The 27,715-nt window shown below is 35.8% G+C and overlaps 1 protein-coding gene across 1 annotated transcript in view; it reads left to right on the top strand.

Moving 5' to 3' along the window:
• The window catches only part of LOC113061785 (nectin-1-like), a 93,976-nt gene that overhangs the window by 49,034 nt on the left and 17,227 nt on the right, over window positions 1-27,715 (top strand). The window contains exons 2-5 of the mRNA XM_026231219.1: window positions 8,063-8,437; window positions 10,542-10,841; window positions 12,297-12,414; window positions 19,144-19,295. Of these exons, the coding sequence (XP_026087004.1) occupies window positions 8,063-8,437; window positions 10,542-10,841; window positions 12,297-12,414; window positions 19,144-19,295 (945 nt within the window). The remainder of the gene's footprint in view (window positions 1-8,062; window positions 8,438-10,541; window positions 10,842-12,296; window positions 12,415-19,143; window positions 19,296-27,715) is intronic.

The following is a 27,715-nucleotide window of genomic DNA, read 5'->3' as shown; positions in this document are numbered from 1 at the left end:
TTCAATTGTTTAAAAGTAAAGTAAATACATTTACAATGTTACAAAATTGTTTTATTTAAAAAAAAAATGTTGTTTTTTTCTTCATCAAAGAATCCTGAAAATAAATGAATTATGGTTCATTCCAAATTATTAAGAGTCCAGGGTTTTGTATTTTTTTTATTTATATATTTGTTTTTCTCTCATCGCTGTTGATGGAATGTCTGGGAAGCCAGAATGTGCATGCAACAACAGAAACAATTCTTAGCTGAACCCCGTTTTTTAATATATATATATATATATATATATATATATATATATATATATATATATATATATATATATGCGCTATTTATAGCAAACCATATAACAGATGATATTAAAGATGTTTTGTCAGATTTAAGTTGAACCGCGGTCCCAGCACGTGCTGAACCGTGTGTGGTGAACCGAACAGTGCGTTTTTGTTTTGTTTTTTTCAAGCGAACCGTGCCATCCCTAATAAAAATTACTAGAAATTATTTTTTGATAATACATTTATCTGTAAAAAAAAATATTCAGCAATCTTTTCCAACAAGATCCAAGTATAAAGAAGAAAAAAAAATCCGATTTTGTTTGCATGATGCAACAAACATTTAAAGTTTGTGCTGCATCATTTGACCTTTATAAAGAGTGCAATATGCCTGCCAAATAACAGATTCAAAGTCTGTATGCATTTGTATTACATCATCTATCCTGCTGTTGGACTGTGTATATAAAAATGTAGTGGAAGAGCTGGCAGGCCGAGCTGTGAAAGATGAATCAGTGTGTAAAAAAGAGTGATGGAGAAGAAAGAGAGCAGAACACAGGTATGCTGATACATCCCCTTGACATTTTCTCGACGCCTTCAAACCACTCTCTGGGGAGAAGCAGCGTGGGCCTGTACGCTCCTTTCTACATCGCATTGGACTCGTGCCATGTGGGGTTGACTGCATAGTCAGATATGGAAGAAAGCAACATATGGTTGTATAATCAGTGCCATCTTTAGATGAGGGCAGTGTCTTTTTGAGCAAGTCATTCAACTTGGCGGTCATCTTGATAATACCCTGGCCGTTTTTTTTTTTTGTTTTGTTATGCAAGAGCAGCTTTTTATCTGCTTGAACGAGTAAAGGCCTAAAGCTGTTTGCTAAGCCTACGCTTAATAATAATAATAAAAAATAAATAAATAAAAAAAAAACATATGGCACATCACCACTAAAATTTTAAAAAAGTATCCTCTTTAGCTCAAATTGGCCTGTAAAATCTTTTAGTTTAATTTAATATTTACATTTTATGATATCTACAGCTAACTTAATGTTAATAATGTAAGAACTTTCATGCTATACTTATATTGTTGTGCTGCCTAAATTCACATGTGGATTTATAATTTTAATGACACAATCATATTATAATCATGGTCATATCAAGTTAAATATAGAAGGAAAAAAAAGTAGAAAAGGTATTATATAATTTTAATATTAGCATTGCATTGGTTACCAGCCATAACATGAATGATAATTGCTTTATTTCTATTTTGCATATTGACAGCATTTTATTAATCAATATTATTTTAGTATAATTTAGATACATTTACATTTTAATAATTTGTTTAATCAGGTTTAAGGTCAATTGAGTCAAACATTTTTTGCATTTTTTGGTCAATTCAAGTAGCCATTTTATTTATTTATTTATTTATTTATTTATTTATTTATTTATTCTGTTTAAGTACCTGTTACGATATTAACCCCGTTTCTGAGTTTTGCAATATTTCCCATCCAGTTTTCAAAAATAGCTTGATTTCTCTTTAAGCTATCTGTTAATCGGTCTAGTGACATGTACTAAACTGTTTGACAAACAGAATAACGTAATCTTCCTGTATAGCAGGTTGGTTCAGGTAAACACACCACCTCAATCAACCAGATGGTAGATGGTCTATCAGCTAAATAGACTTTCATGGGAAACGTGTGTAAGGTTTGAGTGTTAATGGAGAAAGGGGCGAGAGCAGACCGTAGGTGAAAGCCGGAGCGCTGACCATATGTTGCAGCAGGTTTTTGCTGAAGGTAAATATTAGCTAAAGCTGACACAGTAGATGAGGGTAGCTGGTAAAACAGGAATCAAATAGCCATGTTTAGAAGTAGAGGCAGCACTCAACATCCCAGCACGTCTGCAGAAATGCGCACACACTCAAAAACAAACACACGTACGTGCAAAGCCGGCTGTAGGATTCATCACATTCTCCTCACTGATTGTAGAGTTACTCTTGAACTCCACCGTCACAGTCTCTTCTCTGTTTTTAGATGCTAACTTGATACAGCATTGTAATGCGCCCACAGCTTGAGCGGGATGTGCTGGCAGGCGCCGTATCATCACTCGCTAGCACATAAACATATTAGTGTCCTCACCGAAGCTGAGCTCTTCTTTTTTCCTAACTGAAGGACCTGGATTGCTATTAGATTACCAACACACAATGGGGTGTATTTTGTAGTCTCTCTAAACAAGCCTCTCTACGGTTTTCTTAATGAGATGGGCCGATTGCCATAATTTTTTTTTTTTCTGGGAAGCCTGAAGCAGGTCCAGTGTTGTGCCTCGTGCCCAGGGAGAGATGCAGATCCGGTCAGGCTGCCACCCTGGAGAATGGTAGCTCTGTTTGGAGTGTGCCTCCACACTGATGCTACGTCTTACAAGAGGCGTCCTAGTTGCACCCAGCCTAACGGTCCACGTGTGAAAATGAATAGGGCAGATTCTGTGATTCCACTGGGAGAAGTAGGCCTGGAAACAACAGCAGTTACCTTTTATACACTAAGACAGTGGTTCTGAACCTTTTTGACTTGAAGGCCCCCCGTTATCCAAGACAATATTCGAAGGCCCCCTTCAACCTCATGACCGTTTGACCAACTACCAGTGAACTTTCTTTTTACCTGGGTAGGTACATGTAAAGTTTGACAAGATGCTTCCTACTGCTGCTTTTTAACTGGTTCCGCTGATCTTTGCTCACCACTGACACCTGTAGGTTCGGAGAATATTTCATCTGAGGTGTGTGTGCCACCTACTGTGTGGTTAATGCGTAAAGAAGGCTTTATGAATTTGCTCAGGGCACATTAGGCTTAGTGTGTATTTTAAATATTTCATTTTTCCGGAGGCTCCTAGTCAGCGGTCAGGCTAGCAAAACAAAGCCTGCCTCAGAGTAGACCCTCCAGTAGGAAAACCACATTCATCCTTGACTTCCACCTACATGCTCACAGTCTTGCCAGATTACTGAAAGTTGGAGGAGTAATCACACATACATTGGGCTTGTTTTATGCTCTTTCTCTGAGACATGATGGGCGGATGAAACGTGACTAAATTAGATTTTTTAATACACCTTGAACAATGGTGATTGTGAAAGGTTCTGGCCTCTTCTGACTTGCTCATACATGCCTCACAGTCAAATCAATGCAATTACTTCCCTCCACATTATGAGCTTCTGCATGTAGTCCAGCGAAGAGACATGGAAAAAGATTCCAGAGTCCATGTTGTCTGAACACCTCCCTTGAGTGTGTTTGTCAGATCCACTGGATACTTTAAGATCTAGGGATTTGTTCTGTGGTGTGTTAATTAACTTGCATCGTTATTCAGTTATCTGCAAATTATCGTCTTACTCAACTTTTTTTTGTTGTGCTTTCGGGGGCACCATTGTGCCAGCGACAATGCTCTCTCCTAGTCTGTTTGCTCTCGCTCCTGTTTCGTAGCAACTTCTTTTATTGTGTACAGAAGTGCTTATATTCTCAAGTTGTCTCTCTTATTGACCTCCATTGTTCATATCAACTGTGCCGGCTATAATTACTCTCTATCTCCCACTTTCTTTGTTAGACCCCTTCAGACCCGAGGTGGAGGAAGAAAGGAAGACAGTGGAAATGGGTCAAGGGGCCCAGAAGCTTTGGGTTCCTCAGTGTGAGGATGTGGGTTCTGGAGCCGTATATTTACCCCTCTCTCACAACTCCCTCAAAAGTGTAGACTGATCTTTATTTGTGGTGGTCTAAGTGGATGACTCAGAGGAGGGAGTTAGCAGAATATAGTCTCTCTGCTACTTCTCCTATTCCTCTACTAACAACATCTTCATGAAGCTGAAGTGAACTAGGCCCATATTTCAGATGCTTTCCCCCCTAGATTGGATTGTTTTTCTAACTGATGTTGGCAAGCTGTAAATCAAACTGGTACTTCACAAGACATTTCATCTGTTTCAACCCTGTCACGGTAGCAAATGCCAGTGGAATCAGGGTCAAATCAAGGGGTACAAGGACACAGGTGTTCCCCAAGGTATCTGTGCAAAGGTTGCCAGCTGTCTTTCTGTCAAACTCAATTAGTCAATCAATCTGTGATTTCACAGTGCCGGCTGATGGGTCTGCACACTCGGGTCAAAATGTATCATTGGTACATGCCTGGGTAAATTAGAAATGAAGGGTTTGGCGTGCATTAGTAAAAAAAAAAAACACATCACCAGCTGATTCCCTCGTTTATAAGTGATGTTGGATAAGGATAGCATCTCAGTTGATTCTCATACTTAGGGTTAGAGGGTCTATTATGACTTGGACCAGTAAATAAACACCAGTTACACCATTGTCATGGCAACTTTTGCATGGGCTTCACTCTGAAAAAAAGTGTAAATATCTACTTTGTATAGGCGGTGAACACAGCTGAATTCATGGCAAAATTATTTCATTTTCATGTTCTGACGAAACGAACATGAAACTTCTAGTTTAACACTGCATGATAAAGAAGAAAGATCCATCTGTGATGAGAGATTATTTCTTTCTATTCAAGGTCACTACTATGCATTCTCTGAAATCTTGAGTGTCTTGCTTACAGGTTTGTGCATTAGCAACTTTTTTTTTTTTTTTACTTACATACAATTGCAAAACACACACACAGACAAGACATATTTATATGTGAATTGAATGAACAGTGCATGTTTTTCCTCCCTCTCTCACTTTCTCTCTAAATGTGTGGCTACTTTCAACCACGCTGGTCATGAGATCTAGTTTACTTTTAGACTAATCAGTTTTCTCAAATTGAACTTTTCCCAGATTATCTTTCAAATGCCTGTTAGTCCTGAATGTAGCATTTAAACACTTGCCCATACATGTTGAACTCTCATGACTAATGTCACCCTCAAGCCTCAGCTTAAACCAGTATTTCAGCTATTCTTAGAATGGCTTACAAATGCTCATATCAGATCCCCAATCAGCAGTTCACCTTAAACTCTTCAAAATTGTCCATCATTGTCTCATTTTCAAAAAGTACCATTTCAATATTTTCTCTGTCAACATTTAGACTTATATGGGCCGTTCCATGAAACTGGTACCATTTACAGTTTAAAAACTATTACATTTAAAATTATTTTTATATGATTGTACAACCCGATCTCACTGCAATTCGTACATTTTTCACAAGGTGGCTTATTCGTACGAATTCGTACGACCACACTCGTACAAATTCATACGATTGTTGACAAATCGTACGTATTTCACGAGTTGCACAATTCGTATGAATTTGTACGAATGACCTACACCTAACCCCGCCCCTAACCCTAACCGTCACTGGGGTTTAGACAAATCATATAAAATCATACGAGTGAGGTTGTACAAATTCATACGAATAAGCCACCTCGTAAAATATGTACAAAATGGCCATATAGCCATTTGGCATTGGATTGTATGATTTTATATTATATTAAACTTTCTATCAAACAAATAATGTGTAAAAAACACTTGATCTACAATTTGTATCTTTAAAGGTACTCAGGTCACGAAACTACAACATTCTTTTTAGAAAGTAAATTACTGTTTACTGACTACAAACATCCACTTTTTAATGATCTGTTATTTACTATACAAACACATTTTAAGATGACAAATGAACAAAATATATATGATGAAGTACAAAAGTTTAAGTTGTGTTTGAAAGTTCACTTCTAAAAAAGGTTGATAATGTCATTATTATAGCAAAGTTTTACAAATATTTACATGAGGGATGCAAATGGCATACCATTTGATCAAATTACCCACAGTTTCGTTCGGTTTTGTTTTCCCCTGCAGTATTTCCTACTTTTATGAGTGGCGTGATTAAGCACATAACTTTAGAGTTACTTCCTCTTTGCAAAGGTCTCTCTGTAGGAGGTAATTACCTGTTTTACCAGTCATAAATAAGCGAGAGAGAGAGAGAGAGGGGGAAAGAGGGAGGTGAATGTATGTGGTGTAGTTTGTGCAGGAAGCAAGGTCAACAAGACAGCACAGCACCTAAAGGCGAGGAGAAATATATGGACTTGGGGTCTCTTACGACAGGTTTGTTAAAGACAACAGAACTCATGGAACCTCAAGGGACACGTTTGCCTGAGATTTATTCATTGGGTCAGGAAAGCTTCTGTTATGAATGGCCTATCTAGAGCTAAACAGGAACTGAAATTGCTCTTGAAATCATAGCCCTTCTGAGGAAGCATAAGCAGGGTTGAAATGTAAGAGGAGCCGGTGGTCTGGTCAGGTGCTAAGGAAGTGAAGACAAAGAAAATATGAATGAAAGGCAGGAGGTGAAGTAAAGGGGGTGGTTAAACAAAAGTATGTGTAATAGCACGTGCAAGAAAGAGAGACTTTAGAGAAAAGGAAGGGGTGAGAAGGAGGGGTTCGAGTGTTGACACATCATTCTCAGCTGGAGGGGGTAACAGAAGGTCACCAGGGAGACAAAAGGCCAAGGGTCTGCCAAAACAAGACGCATTTGATTGTAGGGTATGCAGTTTTCAGGGTTGAGAGACAAAACCACTATTGTTTTAACTGGGGGAAATGGATTCACCTTCTACATGACAGATACCTTCGAGCTCCTGAAAGCTGTGGCAGGGGAAAAATAGAAAACCCATTCGTTTACTACTAATTGCCTGCCTGGTTTATTGTAGCTTAATTCAAGTGCCATCATTGTGGGCACACTTAGACTGGATCCCACATTGTTTCCATTAATAGGTGCTTGAAGCTGTTACCGAGATGTTTACCAATGAGAAATAATTAGGATGGAGTGGTGTGGGAGGGTTGGCAGTCAGGATCAGAGTCGGGGGGGATCCACCATCATTACACATGCAGGGAAAGTCTACATCCGAAGCTCTTCAAGACCTAATGCTGCCTGTAAACACCATTGCCATGCTTGTAATTAGTTCTGTTTGTTGACTAAGGTGGCGTTTGAAGTACTCTTGTTGAATTGGGATGCTTTCTGTTTTGGCGCACTCGACTGTAGCATGAAAGCCAGAGTCGAGTCAATGAGCTGTTATGACTTCTGTTAGGGTGATAGTTTTTGTGATGCATATGCGAAATAAACACCAAAAAACACATGGAGAGATTAATTAATAATTAAAAAAGGTAACACTTTATTTTAGTGGCCAACTCTCACTATTACCTAATTGCTTATTAGCATGTCTATTATTAACATATAGGTTGTTTATTAATACTCATAAAACACGTATTCTGCATGACCATATTCTACATTCTTAATCCTACCCCAAACCTAAACTTAACAACTACATTACTAACTATTAATAAGCAGCAAATTTGGAGTTTGAGGCAAAATCATAGTTAATGGTTTGTTCATAGCAAAAATTGGACCATAAAATAAAGTTTTATATATATATATACATATATAATATATATATACATATATATATATATATATATATATATATATATATATATATATATATATATATATATATATATATATATATGTATATATATATTATATATGTATATATATATATATATATATATATATATATATATATATATATATATATATATATATATATATATAATGTTTTATGTTAAGGTAAAGTTGTTACATTGTAATAACACAGTACTATGTAATAATATTTAAATAAATATACTTACTATAGGGTTAGGGTTCGGTTTAGGGTTAGTTTTGTGTAATTATGCATGATTTCCACATTAAGTTGGTGACTGTCGAAAAATGGTTTTAATATTGGTCAATTACCAAAGTATCATTCTCAGTACAGATTGGTTGACTTGTTTGTAATGTCCCTCTTCTTGTCTTTCTGCAGCGGGTAATGGGCAGTCAGTGCAGACGGACCCCATTAAGTCCGGATTTGTGGGTGACACGGTCGAACTGCGATGTGTCTTCATCAACGGTAAGCCACCAGTGAAGATCTCTCAGGTCACCTGGCAAAAGCTGATAAATGGCACCAAACAAAACGTCGCCACCGCTAACCCAGACTTGGGAGTATCAGTGCTGCCCCCTTTCAAAGACCGTGTGAGCTTCAAGCATCCTGCTGTGCGCCAGAGGTCCCCCTCTACTCTTGAGGATACCACCATTGTCTTCAGCAACCTCCGGCTCTCTGATGAGGCAGCCTACATCTGCGAGTACACCACCTTCCCAGCAGGCAACAGGGAGAATATGGTCAACCTCACCGTCTTTGGTAAGACCACCATACTAGCAGCTGAGACATATTTAGTACATATTTCTGTTCTCTTGTGAAAAGAATGCATACACAAACAGAGCATCAAAGAGCCACTTTCATGAAACATGAGCAGAATACATTTCTGTGTATGTCATTTATAAAATAATTCTGAAATTGTCAAATTAATGTGACAGTGGGCCTCATTCACAAATAATTTGTGTAAGAATAGCTCTATAGCTAAGAGTTATTCACATTAAATGGTTAACTTAATTTATGTAAGATTGTTATACAAAAAATTGCATTGAATGTAATAAATAAACAGTAAATTACGAACAGTTGAAAAAGAATAATAATAATAAGTACAGTTCCACAACACTAGTTCGCCCTGAGCTTCAAGTTCTCTGCACACATAGAACACCATGGAGGACAGCACAGAAAAAGGTTTCATTTTCTCGAATATTCTTCGCACTCTTAGCACTGACATGGTGAGAGATTTTTGATTAAAGCTGTCGTCATGGTTAGCAGATAGTAAAGTGTAAATGGATGTTGTTTCAGCAATATTTTATTCATAACCCTTTAAGCCCTTCAGAAAAATCATCTTTGTCCTTGACCACTCCAGGTCTGTGATGTGCTTGGTTAAAACCTTCACTACCCTTGAAATATATTGATCAGCGCTCACCACAACAGAAAGAGCTACACCCTAGCCTCGACCTGCAGATATAATATTGTATATTCACACATGTTTTCGCTACACACACAGGTGAAGATAAGCTATCATTTTATAATACGAATCCAACATTGTATTATTTTCGTACTTCCTTGACACACAAAATCAGAGTTTAAGCAGAATGTCCTAGCTAATATTTGACAACAAAAATGTATGGTGTTTTATATCAAAAAAAAAAACATTAACACTGTAAAATTAGTACATATCCAGATCTGTAGCTATACAATAGATCAGGGTTTCCTATAATGGGGTTTGTCTGTTGATAAAAATCTTATAATTTGTAAAAAAAAAAAAAATTAAAAAAAAAAACTGTACAAGAAAGAAATAAAGAACACTTTCTAATAAATATGCCATTATTTATTTGCATACCTGCATGTCATTTAACTATTAAACACAAAGTAAACACACACGTGTTGTTAAATAATGTATATAATATAGTATTCATTGTAATTATATAAATATTGTAGTTTCATTGATATACTATTATATTTTTTTGTTAATATTTTGAATGCTTTATTTTTATATTTGTATTATAGTTTTAGCAATTTTATTGTGTGTTTTGTCATTTCTGTTATATTTACTGTTGATGTGTATTTCAGTTTAAGCTATTAGCTGCAAAGGTTAAGAAGAGCAACAGGATGTATGTGCATGTGCGTGTGTGTGTGTGTGTGAGTGTTTGTGTGTGTGTTGGATCGCGAGAGAGGAGTATCTCGTTAGAAAGGTGGGTTATGCTCCCACTGATTGCAGATCTAATTAGAAATGAAGTGTTGATATGTTTTCCTTTAAGCCAGCAAAGGGAGCTGCTTGGCTCAAGTACAGATTATTTTTTTTATTTTTTTTACTAGTGTGGCTTATAAACTCCCAAGCCCATTTTGTATCTCACGTTCACATGTGTCCTCTGAGAATGCCAGCAACCTGAACGGAGATAACCAGCTCAGTGCTTTCAAAGAGCCTCTTCATGTCATATCAACCCTCGACACAAACCTCAGTCCTGCTATCAGCACTCTTTGACATGCACTCACATAAACACACATCTTCTCTTTTGATGCGGCCCAGTTAATTGCTAATTGGCAGCCCATAAAGGATCGAGATTGGAGGACTTTGGGCACTGCAAGAAACGAGTGGTTTCTACATCTGTTTGAGTGCTTGACTGATGCTTTTGCTTTGAACACGGGTTAGGGGGAAAATAAATTAGTGAACTGCTTCATTTATACTGACGGAAAAAAAAAGACTTTTCAGAACAGTGAGATTAGTACTGGATCAGTGATAATTGATGATTTTTTTATTTTTTACTCAACCTCTAAAAGGGATCTTTGCTGCTCCTGTTCACACAGTACTTTAGTATATTACATTGTTTCTTTTCTTGTATTTTTACTGTTTACCTCTTTCTTCCAGCACGGCCAGTGACCCAGATGACCTTGACTTCATCTACCATCGTGGCAAGGACGCCGCAGCGCAAGATACCTGTTGCCAGCTGCATGTCGGCTAACGGCAAACCTCCCAGCGTCATCAAATGGGACACCACTCTGAATGGTGAACCAACGTTTCAGGAAACGCGCAATCCAAACGGCACCGTGACCGTGCACAGCAACTACACCTTGTTGCCCAGCCGCGAGACCCACCGTCAAAAGCTGACCTGCATCGTCACCTACCATACAGACCGCTTTATTGACAGTGTCATACTCAATGTTCAGTGTAAGTGTTTCTTTGTGTCTTTCAAACGGCAACATTAAAACAAGAAATCACATGTTATTATGTTCACCATTTTATTAGGGATATGTATTCATAAAATCATAAAAGACAGGAAAGTACAGGATATATATATATATATATTTAAATAAAGGTTGTTTATTGAAATTTCTACTCATTAAAGAATCATGAAAAAAAAAGTAGGACGATTTCTACAAAAAATATTAAGCAGCAAAAACTGTTTTCAGCATTGATATCAAGAACCGTTATTAAAAACTGAGCACCAAATCAGCATATAAGAATCATTTTAATGTAAAATGTAACACTAAAGACTGCTTAAAAAGCTTTGCCACCACAGGAATAAATAACATTTAAAAATATTAAAATAGTAAACAATTATTTAAAATATTTATTTGTTTATATGTTTTTATATCTAAAAAATTAAAAATATATTAAAATAGTAAATAGTTATTTAAAATTTGTCTGTTTGTTTTTATAGATAACATTTAAAATATATTAAAATAGTAACCAATTACGAAAATATTTATTTGTTTGTTTTTAAATATAAAAAAAACATTTAAAAATATATTAAAATAGTAAACAGTCATTCAAAATATTTATTTGTTTGTTTGTTTTTATTTATATGGTGACATATTTATGTAAACCCCACTGGAATGTCAAAGAATGTTTGAACAAAACATACAAATGTAATACGATGTTAATTAGCATTTCTGCTGTACTGTTACACAAGTTCTGCGGAGGAGGTTTGGAGCAGGAAGAGATGTGTCACTGGCCTTTGTCAGCCGCTGTTGTTATCAGCTATTGTTTAGGGCCGTTTAGAGCAGTATAGCAGCCCCCATACAGCACACTGATAGAGGAAATCCACCCATTCTCCCACTCTACACCATAGAGTATTTAGTTCTTACTTGTTTGTGTGAAACGCTGTGTTTAGAGCAGCGGTAAGTTCACAGAGAATCACTCGTCCTGATTCTCCATTTACTTTCAGTGTTTTGTTAATCAAGTTACCCTTTGGTATAACATCTCCAAATTGAATTTGCTCGGCCTTATACATGCTCTGAAGAGACAGAGAAATTGCTGACCTGTACCATCCAGTATGCAGTGCATTTTAATACCATTATTAATAGAAAAATTGTGCTGTAATGAATTGAAATTTGGCATTTAGCAGAGGTTCTTATCCAATTAGTCTAATTTCTGGAATAGTTGCCCTAGAGCAGCTTGTGGCTAAGTGGGTAGCTAAAGGGCACAGTGGTGGTTGAAGTCTCAGTAACCCTTCACTTGTTGGTTCTTCTCCCAATCGCTTAAGAAATAAACTCTTGACCTTTCAGCAATGAGCCTAGACCATTAATCAGTATTACGACAAGCACCCATCGTCAAGTCATGTGACCCAGAAAAGCCATCTGAGCCCCTGCCTGAAGACATTTTTTTTTTACTTTTATATAGATGAGCCAGAGGTAAAAATCGAGGGATTTGATGGGAACTGGTTCCTGAATCGCGAAGACGTAAAGCTGACATGCAATGCAGACGCCAACCCAGCCGTCACCGTCTACCAGTGGAAACTGTGAGTTATTCTCGCCTGCGATAATAATCCACATTACGTATAATCCGTTTGTTGTCTCAGCTTATTAATTTAATGAGATGAATGAGTCATTTATTTGAGTGACATAAAGAGGATAAATAAAAAGCCAAATTGTTTGTTTGCAAGTAACAAAATAAATCAATGTTAGATTTTAAATAGTTCTTGCTGTTTTATTTTATTTTTTGATTTTTGTTTAGTTTTGTTTTGTTAAGTTTATTTGACCCAAAAACTTTCTTGTCAAGGATAACACAATAAAGTTGCAGTAACTAATTTCCATTGTGGCCCTTGCTTTTAAGAGAGAAAAGATAAAATTCTAGTAAAAAAAAAAATAAAAAAAAAAAAAATATATATATATATATATATATATATATATATATATATATATATATTTTTTTTTTTTTTTTTTTTTTTTTACATATTTTGAAATAATGGTACAGTCTTCAAAATCAGGTATGCTGAACGCCTGATTTCCTTTACTATCCAATTCATCCAAACAATTTTGTTATTTTTTTATTTATTTTAAGAAATGCATAATTTATATTTGTTTACAAGACTAATGTCAAACAATTTACTCATAAACCTTTAGATCAAAAGGTTTTTAAGGTTTTCAAGATCACGAGGATCAGTGAGTCCAAACGTTTGACTGGTTGTGTATATTGGCATCATTAAACTAAATAAAAGATAACTGATGTTTGAAGAGGTCTCTCTGAAATATCCAGTTTACTGTAATAATACATGACAGCATAGATGTGTTATGACTGATAAGAGAATAATTTCCTTCCGTAAACTACTTCTTCATTCATTGGTGGTTAGCCCTCAATCAAGATAAGTAAAGCCGTTTACAATGGCTCTATTCAGAACTCACCGAGCCATTGATAAACCTTCAAACAAGATCAAACATGAGAAAATAAGCTTTGCTTTGTGTCATTCTGAATGTTTACCTTACCAATATACTGGTTTTAAAGAACAGTGAAAGAGATAGACAGTGAGACTGAGTTTTGTTTGTCAGTATGGGTCTTGTGATGCTATTGTTGTACTGGTGCTACGGGTTTGGATGCAAAGTATGGTGGCAAAAAATGACATCATTGCTTTGCCTACCAAATGAATATGTTGACAAGACAGTCTCAGGTCTGTTTTATAAACCTTTCTGTGGACAATGCTGGTGTTAGTGTGAGGTCATGAGCGTAGAAACCATTCTCGACTCATTAATCATTTTAACCAGACTCATTAATCAAGTTGTATTAATAATTATACACACTCACACATATTACATTATTACTACTATATATATATATATATATATATATATATATATATATATATATATATATATATATAATACATTTTTAAATATTTGAATGTATGTTTGTGTATTTATATATACATAATAAATACACACACTACACATGCATATATTATGTAAACAAAAACCTTTATTTTGGATGTGATTAATCATTTGACAGCACTAAATAACAATAACAATAATTATTTATAATAAGGGATAACAATCACAATATGATTTTAATAATACTTTATGCATACTACAATATAATTATGTACAGAAAAAAAAGTTCAAGTTAAACCTTATTTCAGAGACCTCAGTAACTCAGAATTATCTTAATAACAAACAACCAAAAACATACATACATACATGAAAATAGTTAGTTAGTTAGTTGGCAGGTTTAAGAGCTTACACACTTTGGCCAAGTGGACACAGCAAGCTGATGCCGATTAATTGGCCTGACCTATAAACCTATCACTGATTACATCAACTAATTAATATTCATGAGACAAGCTGATAAGGTTTCTAATGTGTTGTTCCAGATTGTTCCTGCGCCCTTGGGTCAGGTCCACTCCAAGATGACCCATGTAACCTTCTGCTTGAACTCCCTTGTGCAGCTTTATAATTCAGTGCCTTGGCATTGCCGCATGCGCCACACTTATATGCCAATTAGCACAGCGAAATATCCCATCATTCATCACTCAGCAAATTCCCATGAACGTATGTGTATGTAAATGCGAACAATACCGACACCAACAACATTGTTGGACACAGTGGATGAGCAAGTTGTGTGTTACAGTTAAAAATGAAGGAATTATGCAGCACAACAACAACAAAAAAAGCTGAGAGATAAATGTGGCAATTTGTTCAGTAATTAGGCAGCGAAAGCTGGGAAAGGAAAACATGTCACCGGTCTTCAGCTGTGGTGGATTAATAGCTGGCAATGCCCAGGGTGCACTGCCTCTGTGGACTGGGGTGGGTTTTAATGAGAAAGGACGAGAGAGAGAGTAAGAAAGAGAGAGAGAGAGAGAGAGAGAGAGAGAGAGAGAGAGAGAGAGGGGAAACGCTGAGCATTCTGGGCTATTCAGGGTATCAAAGGACACGTATACACCAGCTAACTCTGTGAAGAGGGTCTAATGGATGGAGCTAAGGTCTTCTTGAGGAATTTTTTTATTAGTAATTGATATACTGAGACTGGAAGTAGAATGAAAGAGAAGAAAAGAACGGGTTGAAATGAGGAACATGGGGATTGAGAAGGGAAGAGATGAGGTACCAGAAAGTGAGAACAGGAATGTTCTGGTTTGGTGCTTGTTGGTAGTAAAGTCGTCAGCAAGGTGTGGGGTGCTGGTGTTATTGGTTGCTATGCCATTACTAAAGATTTCCGAGTGATGGTTGTTAGGTTGCTATTTACTGGCCTGAATTAAAGTAGCCAACCCCATGTCATTTTGTGTCTCATTGATGTGAATCATATCATGTCGGAGTTATTATAGTTAAAGAGATCACCCAAAAATCAAAATTCTGTCATCATTTACTCATCCTCTGGGTAAACGAGTTTCTTTCTTCTGTTGAAACCAAACAGTTTTGAAACAAATTCAGTGGAAGTCATTTCCTGCTGTCAACAGTTTGGTAACAGACATTTCTTGTTTGTTTGTTTGTCTGTTTGTCCGTCTGTCTGTCTGTTTGTTTGTTTGTCTGTTTGTGTTTATTATTATTATTATTATTATTGTTGTTGTTGTTGATGTTGTCTTCAACATTTTCTGCTGTTTTCAGTTTTGGGCGAACTATCTAAAACCATTAAAAAGGAAAAAAAAAAACCACTTGAAATCATTTTAACTGAAATAAAATGGCATATTAGGAAACGTTAACTGATTTCATTTATGCTAGTCGCAAAATTCATAATTTCTTATTTTCATTTAATGTAAGTTAATGTACTAAAAAAAAAATCTGTTTATATAAACTATATGACAAAAACACAACAAAATTACTTAACCTTTAACCAAAATCAAAATGAAATCGGGGGAAAAATAATAATTAAAAACTATAATAGTATCAATGATGAATGGATAGGATTCAGATTACAAAAATAACACTGTACCGTGAACAGAAACACACTGATGATTTAACTCACTTTCTAAAGCGGATAGAAGAAATTAGCAAATGCCCATAAAAATAGCAAAAATATTTTTATTAAATTCAAAGAGTAGGCGTTGCTAGAAGAGCGAGAGGATAAACCATGGGAGAAAAAGGTAAGATAGAGGAGAATGGTGTGATTACAGAGCGGGGTGGAGGAGAAGACAGTGATAGGGAAAGACACGGGCGCCGGCGTGACAGATAAGAGGGGACGGCCACAGCAGCAGTGGAGAGCGGACACCAAATGTGTTCTGAAGGGTCCCCTGGGCGCTACACTGGAGGTCATCACCGCGCTGTTGCAGAACATTTCAATCCTGGACAACTATGGATGCACACACACAAGCACTAGCTGCAGTTCACTCAAGTCTTTTACGCGGTATAAGCGCTGACTATTTTACGTTATGCATAAATATTACACAAATGCCCTTCTGAAAATGCACAGGGAAGAACACAGAGTTTGTGTGACTTCTGTAATTTCAGAACCATCATCTCCACCAAATGAAAAAAAATAAATAAAAATGCATAGTCACTCCCCAAACCCACGCTATTGGTTGAGGCTCTGTTGCTATGTCAGGCTAGCTGGATTCTTAAAGAAACATAGTAATGTTTTGAAAGTGTCACAATGTTTCCTTTTTTCAGTACAGAATATTTTCTCTGTATACAAGGTTACAAGAAAGTATTTTAACAAAACAAAAAACGGTCTGCACACTGATAAGGCTGCTCCCAAGGAATTTATTGGTACAATGATTCGACCATCAAGTCTTCGTCAGGCACTGACCTTTGTTCATATTGTTCTTTTTTTTTTTTGTCCTGAATCTGAGCCTTCGGATTTTTGGAATATGCACGTCTTTTTTTTTTTTCTTTTTTCTTTTTTATTTACAAGAAAGCATTTTAACATAAAACATTACACACTTCAGCATTCAAGTTTGCCATCAGTCTGCTGTGAACTAGAAATGGCAAGGAGGTGCACTGAAACCAAACCCTGTTCTATTTTGTCTCATTCAATATTGCATTTCATTCAGAAATACTGTTAAAATACGGAAGTCGATTCAACTTCGCAACAAGTCTAATTAAATATTCTCAATGAAATATTCCATTTCATTCTGAAATATGTTACGATACTTTAAGATCATTGAATCTTTGCAACAAGTCAATCTCAATATCCCCTTCACAGTTTTTTCCTTAAAGCAGCCACAGTCTGTTCTGTAACCGTTTGATGCAAATTGCACAAAATTGGAAAGTCCTGTTTTGATCTGGGAAGCTCTAATCTGATTGGCTGGCTTTTTGTAACTATCATACAACTATTTAAGATGAGCTTTCCTTTAATGAAACTGTGGACTGCGACTGATCGCTTTAAGTGTCATCCAGACAGTGGGTGATTCTTGGCTGAAATAAGCAACTATTTGGGCCAGACTTTATGCCGAAACACAAAGTCTGGCTAAGCGCGGCTATACGAAATATAACTCCTATTTCAGATTTCACATTGAAATATGATGTGAGTACTCAAACACATTCTCTCTCACACACCTACACACACACTTTCAGTTTCAGATTTGCGTTAATTTCCCAGATATCAAAACATGCCAGAGAGATTCTTACCATAAATATGTCATAAAGCGAGCAGAACAGTCACAAACACTCAGACTCAGAGTTTATCTTCAGAAAGTTCGTTGTGACATATTTCCTTAGCTATCTCTCCTCCCGTCTTCTATCTGCTGGATCTTATCAGATTTCTTTCCAGCAGTCAGCATTTAGGGAAACACATTATACCTTCTGCGTTTTGGGGCTGAAATCTGTCTCACAGGCCCTGTCCTCAAACAGGTTATGAATATTACAGAAACAGTTTAGAAAGAAAACAGAAAGCACACACACATTTGGAAAAACAATAGTGGTGTGTGTTTGGTGAGGGTTATATGCTTTGTAGCTGAACTTTTATTAGTCATTGCTCTGCTTTGCATCATACCCAATGACACCATTTATAAAGTGATAAAAGACACAATTAACAATTCATCCATGAAGTATACTATTGTTTTTTAGCATAACTTCATACTGCGTGCACTTTAAGAATTACATTTTAGAATGTTGTTCATATATTTAGACATACTTAAGCCAATAATTTCATTTTATGATATGTTTGCAAACATTTTAAAACATGTAAAACATTGTCAGTATTTATAATAGAAATGCCTGAAGGTGGCTAATATTGATGCTGTTTTAGTTCTATTTACTTTATGCCACCACAATCGAGTGAAGAAATATGGAATATCAAATTTGGCAAGTCTGAATATTACAAATTGGGTAATATGAAAATTAAATCAATTTAGCAATAGGCTATTTACGTCACATTAATATAGAATTTAAATAATGTTCATTGACAGTTGTGTGTAATGCGTTGAGACTCATCCAAATAGGATCAAAACTAGGCTTATTATAATTCATCTTATTGTTCACAATGTTTATGCGTGTTCTGTTTTGCTCTGACTGAGACTTGACCTTATTTCTACTATGCTTTCTACTCTCACCCTTTGTTGACCTGAATAAATGGTGTGTTTTATTGTTTGGATGCTATAGTGTACTAGCGAATGGACTGTTTATATCTCTTGCTTTGAGAACACTACCGTTTGAAGGTTTGAAAGGTTCTTATAAAGAACACCGCCAATCAACCAGTCCCTGAAAGATATGGCAGATTGGGCGTCATTGAGATGGAAGGAAGGAACTTGTTAAGTAGGAACAAGATGATCTGAGGTTGTCTGGTGCCTGGGGGGGCATCGTTATACTGATCTCTGATGAGAAGCAAAGAGAACATCTGCCACAAGAACATTTGTTCTTCTTACAACTTTAGAAGGAACGGGGCAGGTCTAGACTCGCAGGGCAGCTGAACCACGAAGAGTCCAGAATTAGGACAGTACAGTTAAAGTGTGAGAGGAGCTGCATAGTAAGTCAGACTCCACATTTTTCTTGGGATCCAACTTCAGGAGCAGCAGCCCAGAACTGAAAGAGTGGCAGCATAACAACATACATATGTTTTCACCATTTCAAATCACTCCTTCTTTCCTGGGGCAACATTCAGGTCTGTAAGGGCCTGTTCAGTCGTTATGTTGTACCACCCTTCACGTCTGTTGGTTTGAGATGTGCAGTTCTTGAAGTATGCTTGGTATGTTTGGTTTGCTTAAACACAATAGATTGAATCAGTCCTCATAGTAACAGTTGATCTTCTGATCCGGTGTTTTCTCCCACCCAGTTTCCATACGGGTCAACAGAAAAAATAAATAAAAATGTTATCTGTCTGTTTTTCTCAGGTTGAATGGATCCCTTCCCAACAACATTGAAATCAAGAACAACACCCTGTTCTTCAAAGGCCCGGTGACCTATGAGTTTGGCGGTACATACGTCTGCGATGCAACCAATAGCATTGGCACACGCTCTGGACTCGTAGAGGTCAACGTGACGGGTAAGTTGCGGATGTTTATCTGAGATACTGTGTGCTTGTGTTGGAAGTGGGTGAGCTTTAACCTGGGCCCAGGCGATCAGGTGATTGTAGCTCCAGAAATGTGAGTTTTATAGGAGTTGAACAGTAAAAAGAAAATCCTTTATTTTGCAATCTAATTTACAATTTCAACGAACACTCTTCGTCAAACACAGATACGGTGGCTACAAAAAGTATTTAAACACTTAAGCCAAGGTTTTTTTTTTTTTTTTTTTTTTTTTCTTTATTTCTGATGCGACAAAGCACTGATGATCGCTGACGAATAAATACATTTTAAAAATAAGTAAGAATGGACGAATAAGCAAACAAACAAGCAAACTTTTTTTTTTTTTAACAAAGTTATTTGTTCTTGTTTTTCTCCAGAAAAGTATATTAATGTTTATATTTTATAATTGTATAATATTATACTTTTTTTATAACATTTTCAATTTAAAAAAAATATATATTTTATAAATGTATATTCTCCATAAAGTATATTCATTTGTTTTATTATTACAGCCAGGACTGTCAACGAAATAAATACATCACAGATCATTTCAAAAATATAAAAAATATAAAAAAAGAAGAAAAAAAAAAGAAATAGCAATTGATATATAAATATTAATGTAATATTTATAATATGTAGATCTAAGTTTCCTGTGGCATTCTTTTTTTTTTTTTTTTTTTTTTTTTTTTAAGAGTAGTAATGCAGGTTTTTATTTTAATTTTTTTTTTTTTTATCCTACTTGGTTTGATATTTTATTATCAGTTGGCAATTGGCATTTAAACATTTGAATTGTGGCTTTAGAGTCCAAATACTTTTTGTGCATGTTGAAGCCTGCACATAAGTAGTTTTTTGTTTTGTTTTTTGCAATGCTGCATTTATGTAGGTTGTCCTCCTACCTATCTGTACAACCTGGTGGTAAAGAAGAAGAAATTGCTGTCATTTCCTTTTCTTTAATTTCTCACAGTCACGTCACACATCAGGCTATGCTGCCAGCAGCCACAATATTCACTCACACGCAGACAGATGCCGAGATTCAGAATAAAGCGTCCTGTCATTTTCTCCCCAAAATAACATCACAGTTTTGCTGCCTCTTTAGTATTGATCACAGGCACTTTGCAACAAACTCACATTTCTCCAAGCTACTTTCACCTCCCACATCTTCACCGTCTTCTCCGCCTTTATTTAGGTGAAAACAAGAACTACAAACGAAAACAGAGCCAAACTGGAGCCGTTCCTCTGCCTTCACTCTAATTGTCATATCAAAGACATGTACTTCACTTTTCAAGCTTTGCAATACATTAAAAACAAATGACATTAATGAAAGGAGGTGATTCTGCTCTAGATTGCTGAGCAGAACCCCAAATTTGGTCCAATATTTGAAGAGTCTGGAGGCTTCTGCAGTTTTGTTCTGATAAAAGCTTGTACGCCTCAATCTTTGCTTCAACGGGGAGCTTCTAACTTGCAGAGCTTTGCATGCTGGAGCCGACAGCTCGGCTTTTCTCCGTCATTGCATTAGTTTGTGTGGGTGGGTGTGTTTGCGTGTAAACTTTCAGACCTTCCTCATCCCATCGCGTCTCGGCTGGCGTTTCTGGTGATGTGACGCGGATGTCATCTCATTCCGTGGCAGGTTTTGATGATACACTCCGCAGGGATGGGCAAACCATTAATGGAAGTCTGAAAGGCTGATACTGAATGAGGAGTGGTAAAAATATTCTGCAGGCAGGAAATTTCTGCCGCTGATATGTATAGAGCTCCTCTGCTTTGGATCGTTTTCAAATGGCAATGCAGGGAATGGTGAGAGTTCAGCAATAGGTCACAATATGAGTTTATAGAACTTTGCTACTTTGCAGCACATTATATATATATATATATATATATATATATATATATATATATATATATATATATATATATATATATATATATATATATACACACACATACATACTGTTAGTATAATCCAAAAATCTCACTTAAGGTCATGGTACACATGTCTTTTGCTGTAAAATATTTTCTTATTTTTAAAATTTTCATTTTGTCAGTAATATTTCAAGACAAGCACTGAGGCAACATACTTCATTGTTTACAATAAGTATACAACAAGACAGAGCTTTGATCATAAAACTAAGCATTAAAATACCATCTTACTAAGATATATTATTGGGAGATATAGAGTGACTGATATTAGTATGCATTTTATGTACATAGTCTGCTATATATCTTATATCAGAATTGTATCTTATTAACCCCTAAATGTTTTTCCCCTCCTTGATTTTAGGCTTCATATTGTCTTATATGATATGATACTGCAAAAATGCATTTTGAAGGAAAAAGAAACCACATTTTTACATTTCCATTTCAGGCTTTAACGGGGTTACAAAGATGGAAGTAGAAAACGAATGTTGTTAGTATACAGGCAGCTAAAATATTATTACAATTATTATTAGTTTTGTTTTAGTTCATATTGAGATATCTGCTATTTTATAGAATGGGAAATCATGGACAATCTTGAGATATCGTTGAGATCTCTTCTGAGCATGCATGTGAGATTATTCTCATAAAGTTGTCCGTCTCCTCTCTCCTTCTCGCCCTCCAAAGGTCACCAGCAGAGCATGCACTGAAAGCCTTATTTGTTCTTTCCGACCTCTGTTTGGCAATGCCTGGGGATTGTTTCCGCATTGCATGTGCCCATTTGATGATAGATCCCTCCTCTAGGACAATGTCTATCATTTGATGGATCATTCCATCCGGAGGTCGTTGAACCTCTCTCTCTCTCTCTCTCTCTCTCTCTCTCTATGTTTGTGGGAGAGCTCACAGATATTGAAGTATCAGAAAAGTATAAAAACTTATGAAGAGATATTGTTGGTGTGATGTGTTTCATATGCATGTAATTTTTCGCAAAACAAACATAGGTCATATTTTTGTAGTCAGTGTAAACACTGGTGTCCAACACGTCAACTTCTGGCTCAACCAGTGGCGTGAGTTCGAGGCTACCTGGCTGACTGAAAAATGAACAATGTGTTTGGGGAATGTACAATAGTTTTGCAGTTTTGCCTTACAGTGTCTTAGGACACACTGCGGCTTTAAATATCCTATACGCTCTGTTCATCTGCAGTGTTGAATCTTTCAGTTTCATCATGCCTGTTTTATGAGTTCATTATAGTTTTATTTGTAGTCACAACTTACATGGCAGCAGCTGTTCTCCCTTTACGACTCCATATTAATCTCATTCACATTCCTGTGAGTATTTCATTAATAACCGAGACTGAGATGTTCGGCCTACGCACAATGCATTGAGGACTGGAGTCCTTAAAGTCTACATGAATTCAAAATGAACCCTGTTTACTTTCCTTATTCACATTCCTGGTCTTATTCTGCTTGTTTCTTCAGTCCTAAAAATGTTTATGATTGTTTGACTCTTAATATGTCTCTAATATGCATTTTACTCTAACATGTCAACAAAAAAAAAAACAGTCTTTATCCAATGTTCATATTTTTGTTCTGAAAATATAAGAACATTAGAGCATATGTAATAAGATAATGGCTTATTTGCATATTTAAACATAACATTTCAGAAAACGTAATGCAAAAAAAGTTTGCATTACTTAATGTTTTCAGTTAACTTGTTAAGTATGTATGTGTGTCTGCATGTTTATGTGTGTGTGTGTGTGTGTGTGTGTTGACCTGGGGTGTTCTGCCTTCAATATGAAATAATAATTCTTAATACACCTTCCAGATCTTATTGTGCCTGATTCATCAGTCCAAAAATGTTTGTAAGTGTTTATCTAAATGTAATAACTTGCTTTGCCTCTGAAAATACTTTTCTTTTTGGCTAAAGTTTTGAATCTCTCTTACTTTTTGATCCTCCAACCATCTGGTTCCATTCTAGTGTGCAACAACCATTTCACTCATGCCCGATGGGTAAAACCAAGTTATGCCCTACTAATTTTTATTGTTGAATATCTTAACTCAGGTTGCAAAAGTAAAATGGGTTGCAAGCAGTTGACTTTAAAGTGAGATGGCATAATTCAATCGCGGTCGGTCCAGGATACAATGCGAACCCTCCTTGACTGTCTGTAAATGTTCACTGCTGCAGCTCTACAGCCCCTGTAATTTGGTGCCACAGTCTGCATTGCCAAACGAGATGGTACTAAGGCTTTTCCATCTGTCCTTATCATTGCTAGAGGGAAACGTCTCCACTGAAGAGCACATATGGGCTATTACAGCCTCATTCTCACAGTAAGAGTGGAATTATATCACTGGCAAAAAGCAGCCCACTAAAACACTGTAAAACAGTGTTCTGCGCTCTTTTAGTTCCACTCACATCGCCAATGAAAGAGTGCAAGAACTTAAGCCTCCACATGACCAACTTCTCCAGTATTGCAGCATTGAAGGAATGGCAAAGAGAGAGTGTGTGCCAGAGGGGCGCAGCTTACGCCGAGCAACACATCTCCGGTTGCGGTTGTCCATTGTTTGCCTGCCTCCACCTGGGAGAAGGAGAGTTTGTGTCTGAAGCACATGGCGAGGCTGGCACGCCTTTGCAGAAGCTTGCAACAGCTGCAGGACTGTGTGGAATTACGATTGTGAAGATGAAGCTGTTGAGATCTCAAAGAGAGAGAATCTCAGCTCTTCAACAGCTGCGCTCTCTTTCTCATTCATGCTTTGTGTTTCTTTTGCGTGTGATCAACATGCTTTTTCCCTCTTTTTACCAGTGTTAATCCAGTCAGCAAAAATTGCTGTCAAAAATGTTCTGACGTCGTTTCGATTTTCGTTGTTTTTAGCAACATTAATTAAAGATAGGATGAAAAATTTGTCATAATGAAAATAAAATGAATTTTAATGGAAAATATCTTTAAAATTAATGTAATTAAGTAATGTTTATTTTTTATTATTATTTTTTTTTTTATTATATTGAATATATCTTAAATATAAGCTAATGCATTAATATCTACACTGCTGGACAAATGTTTTAAGAAGTATGTTCACCCAGGCTTCATTTATGATGAAAAATACAGTCATAAACGTCAGAACGTAGAAAAGTCATATTGTGAGCTATTATTACAATTCAAAATAACAGTTTTATATGTCGATATATTTTAAATGTAATTTTTTCCTGTGATGCAAAGCTGAGTTTTCAGTAGTCATTAATCCTGTCTACAGTCTCATATGATCCTTCAGAAACCATTCTAATAAGAAACCATAAGATAACCCCAAGAAAACATTCTGCTTTGGTGTTTAAAGGTACCATAGAATGCAAAAATCACTTTTGTAAGGTGTTTGAACACAGTAGTGTTTCCACAGTGTGAAAACAACCAGCCTATAATGGTAAAATCCACTCACTCATTGTTTTATAACTCCAAAAAAACAGTCTCTCCACATGAGCACTGCATTCTATGCCACCTTTAATTATTGACAATCTCTAACTTGATTGCTTCTTCTTCTTCTTATAATCTTTTTTAAGTTATTATTATTATTATTATTATTATTATTATTATTATTTTTTTTTTTTTCCCCTTCAGGATTCTTTGATGAATTTAATGGAATAATGAAAAATATAATTTTAAATCATGTTGTGTCATTGTCTCAACATAGATAATAATAAGAAATAATTTACCAAATCATATGAAAATACAACCTGGAGTAATGGATGCTGAAATATAAATAAAAATTTTGTTTAAATTGTAGTAGTATTTCATATTATGAATTTTTACTGTATTTTTGCTAGAGGAATTAAACATTATGTTGTTTAAATCAAGATATTTTTATACACTATAGTTAAACATTTGCAAAATTGTTGCACATAACTTTAATCTTTTTCTTTCTTATTTTTTTTTTAATTTTTATTTATTTATTTTTTTACTGTAAAAATATGCCACGTGAGTCAGAGTGAAATCAATAAAGAAAATATTCACTCAATTTAAGATTTATTTTCAACAAAAAGACACAGACTATGAGTAATATTGCATTAAAATGAATAGTGCCTTCATATAGTCCCTCTGGCTCTCTCTCTTTCTGTGGTTTTCCTCTGGAATTGAATTGGCATTAGGCACTGGAAGGCTCAGTGAAAGCGTGTGCTGATGCTTCATAAACTTCAAACGCAATCTCTCTTCTCCCGAACAGCTATGGACAGGCCTTGCTGAGGCCAGGAAGATTTTTTTATTTTTTTATTTTATTTTATTTTATTTGCCCTGCTTCTGACTGGATTATACTTAACATTCAGCAGGGCAGAATGCAAAATAAGGGTGTCATCCAAATAAAAAACACATGAAAACAAGTGACTATGCAGTAGCTGTCTTTCGTACTGGTGAACATTTACCCAAACCCTGTGGTCACTAATGCATTCCATATGACCAGTGCTCTGCATGCATGGAGCGACTGCATTCGCTGCCCAGACATGGAGTAATAAACAACTGGCTCCATTGAAATTCACCTCGTCAGACGCGGTTGTGCTGCACACAATCGAATGGAAATCTACAAACCGGGTATAGTAGATTCCACTAAATATACTGGGTTGAATCTCAAGTACCCCGACCCACCCCAGAGCATATTGATTAAAAATCTGCTTCAGTGGACGATACCCTTTCAAAAAGCTCTGAGGAGCTGTAATTTGTCAAGTTGTTTGATCGCTTGTCTCATGCGCTGTAGATTAACAGTAGTGCTTTGACAAAGCTCTTCAGAACTGAATCTTTCATCTTATATCTCACGCTATCTATCTCTCGCTCTCTTACTCTCTGGAGATTTGAAGATAAGTGGAGTGTGTGCTTTATAGCTGAAGTTGAATGCATGAGGAGTGTTAAACAAGGTAACGCTAGGTTCGTTTTCAGGCCCCCTTACAGTGCTAGCAGTTTCCTTAATGTCACAATAAGGGTTATCAGTAGGGTAGTTATTGTGCTTTTTTTTTACACACTGTAGGTTTATTGTTGAATGTAGCCACAAACTTTGAAGCGTATCACGCTGTTAAACATTTCCAGCATTACTACTCAGGAAAAACGATTCTGTTCATTGAACATGTTGACCTTTTGTGAACACTATTAAATAGCCTGGAAAGCATGTCTTAAGCAGCTTTTCCTTGACACACTGAGTGTGAGGAACGTGAGACAATCGCAGCCAATCAGTTAGATATTTTATATGTAATGTACAGTTATAAGGAAAAGGATTTTGATATTTTACTATAGACTCTAGAAATATTGAAGGTGAAGGAACAAAATCATATGCAAAAACTTATTTTGTTTTTCACTTAATTTCTGCTTTGGATATGAGGTTACAAATGAATAAATAAAATCAAACAAAACACAAAAAGAATAGTGAAAACGCAAAGTAACATACAAACATATGTAATTAATAATTGACACTCTTGATAACTTGCCCTCACTTTTATGTATGCAAAAAATGCACAAGGACTTGCCTGAATATCAGTGAAATATTGATTAAAAAAGTAAATAAAACAGTTATGAAAAACAAAACAAGTGATGCAACGGCAGTGTAAATGGTAGGATTAAATATCAAACACTTGTTTTTTAGCAACATATAATAATATTAGTAATAATAATGAATTTTGAAAAATGAAAAAGTAAGAAGTAATACAAAAATATCAGATATTGTAATTAAAGCATTAGACTGGTGAGAACTTGCCCCGACCTTTAAATGTATAAAAAAAAAATAATAATAATAATAAAAAAAAACACTAAAATATTCCAACCATCTATAAAATGCCTAATCTGTTATCTTTTCCACTGTATTTTTTTTTTTTTTTTTTTTTTTTTTTTCAAGGTCAGGCTCATTTGCATTATATACGTGTATGCTTCCTATGACATGCATTTCCTTCAGCTTTGTCTATTGAAATTGCTGGAAGTCTAAAATTTGAGGAAGCGGTCAGCCTTCAAGAGATTCCTTAATCAGAAGAACCGTGGGACCTGTAATTAAAGAAATGAATGAGGAGATGTATGTGTCCTTTCAAACTGTGTGTTCAGTTTTTGTGTGGGAAGTGTTGGAGACCGCCAGTCTCATCTGTGTTGACAGTGAATAAGAATGAGTGGTGTAAGATGGGCCAGTAATTATCTCATTACCGTGCCTGAGAAAGAGAAGAGGGCAAGTGTGTGGTTCTTTCCATCTGCTTTCTCTAAATATTTCTGTCTTCTCTTTCTGTCTTTTCCTCTGTCTCTTTTGTTGATCTAAACCTCAGAACTACTCAATAAATAATACTATGACTGTTTTGACCCTTTCTATTCTCAAGATGTGAGAAAACCATTAATGGTAACATTAAAATTGTAGTGATTAAAAAACATCTCAAATTAATTGAAATAATTAAACCCATATAATTTAACTATGATTTATTTAAAGTTTAACAAAAAAAGGCATTTATGGGCCATTCTTTTCCCCGAAATTCTGTGTTTTTATT

Source organism: Carassius auratus, chromosome 43 (assembly GCF_003368295.1).
Source record: "Carassius auratus strain Wakin chromosome 43, ASM336829v1, whole genome shotgun sequence".
Lineage (NCBI taxonomy): Eukaryota > Metazoa > Chordata > Actinopteri > Cypriniformes > Cyprinidae > Carassius > Carassius auratus.
The sequence above is the reverse complement of the archived record's forward strand: the minus strand, read 5'-3'. Positions and strand labels throughout refer to the sequence as shown.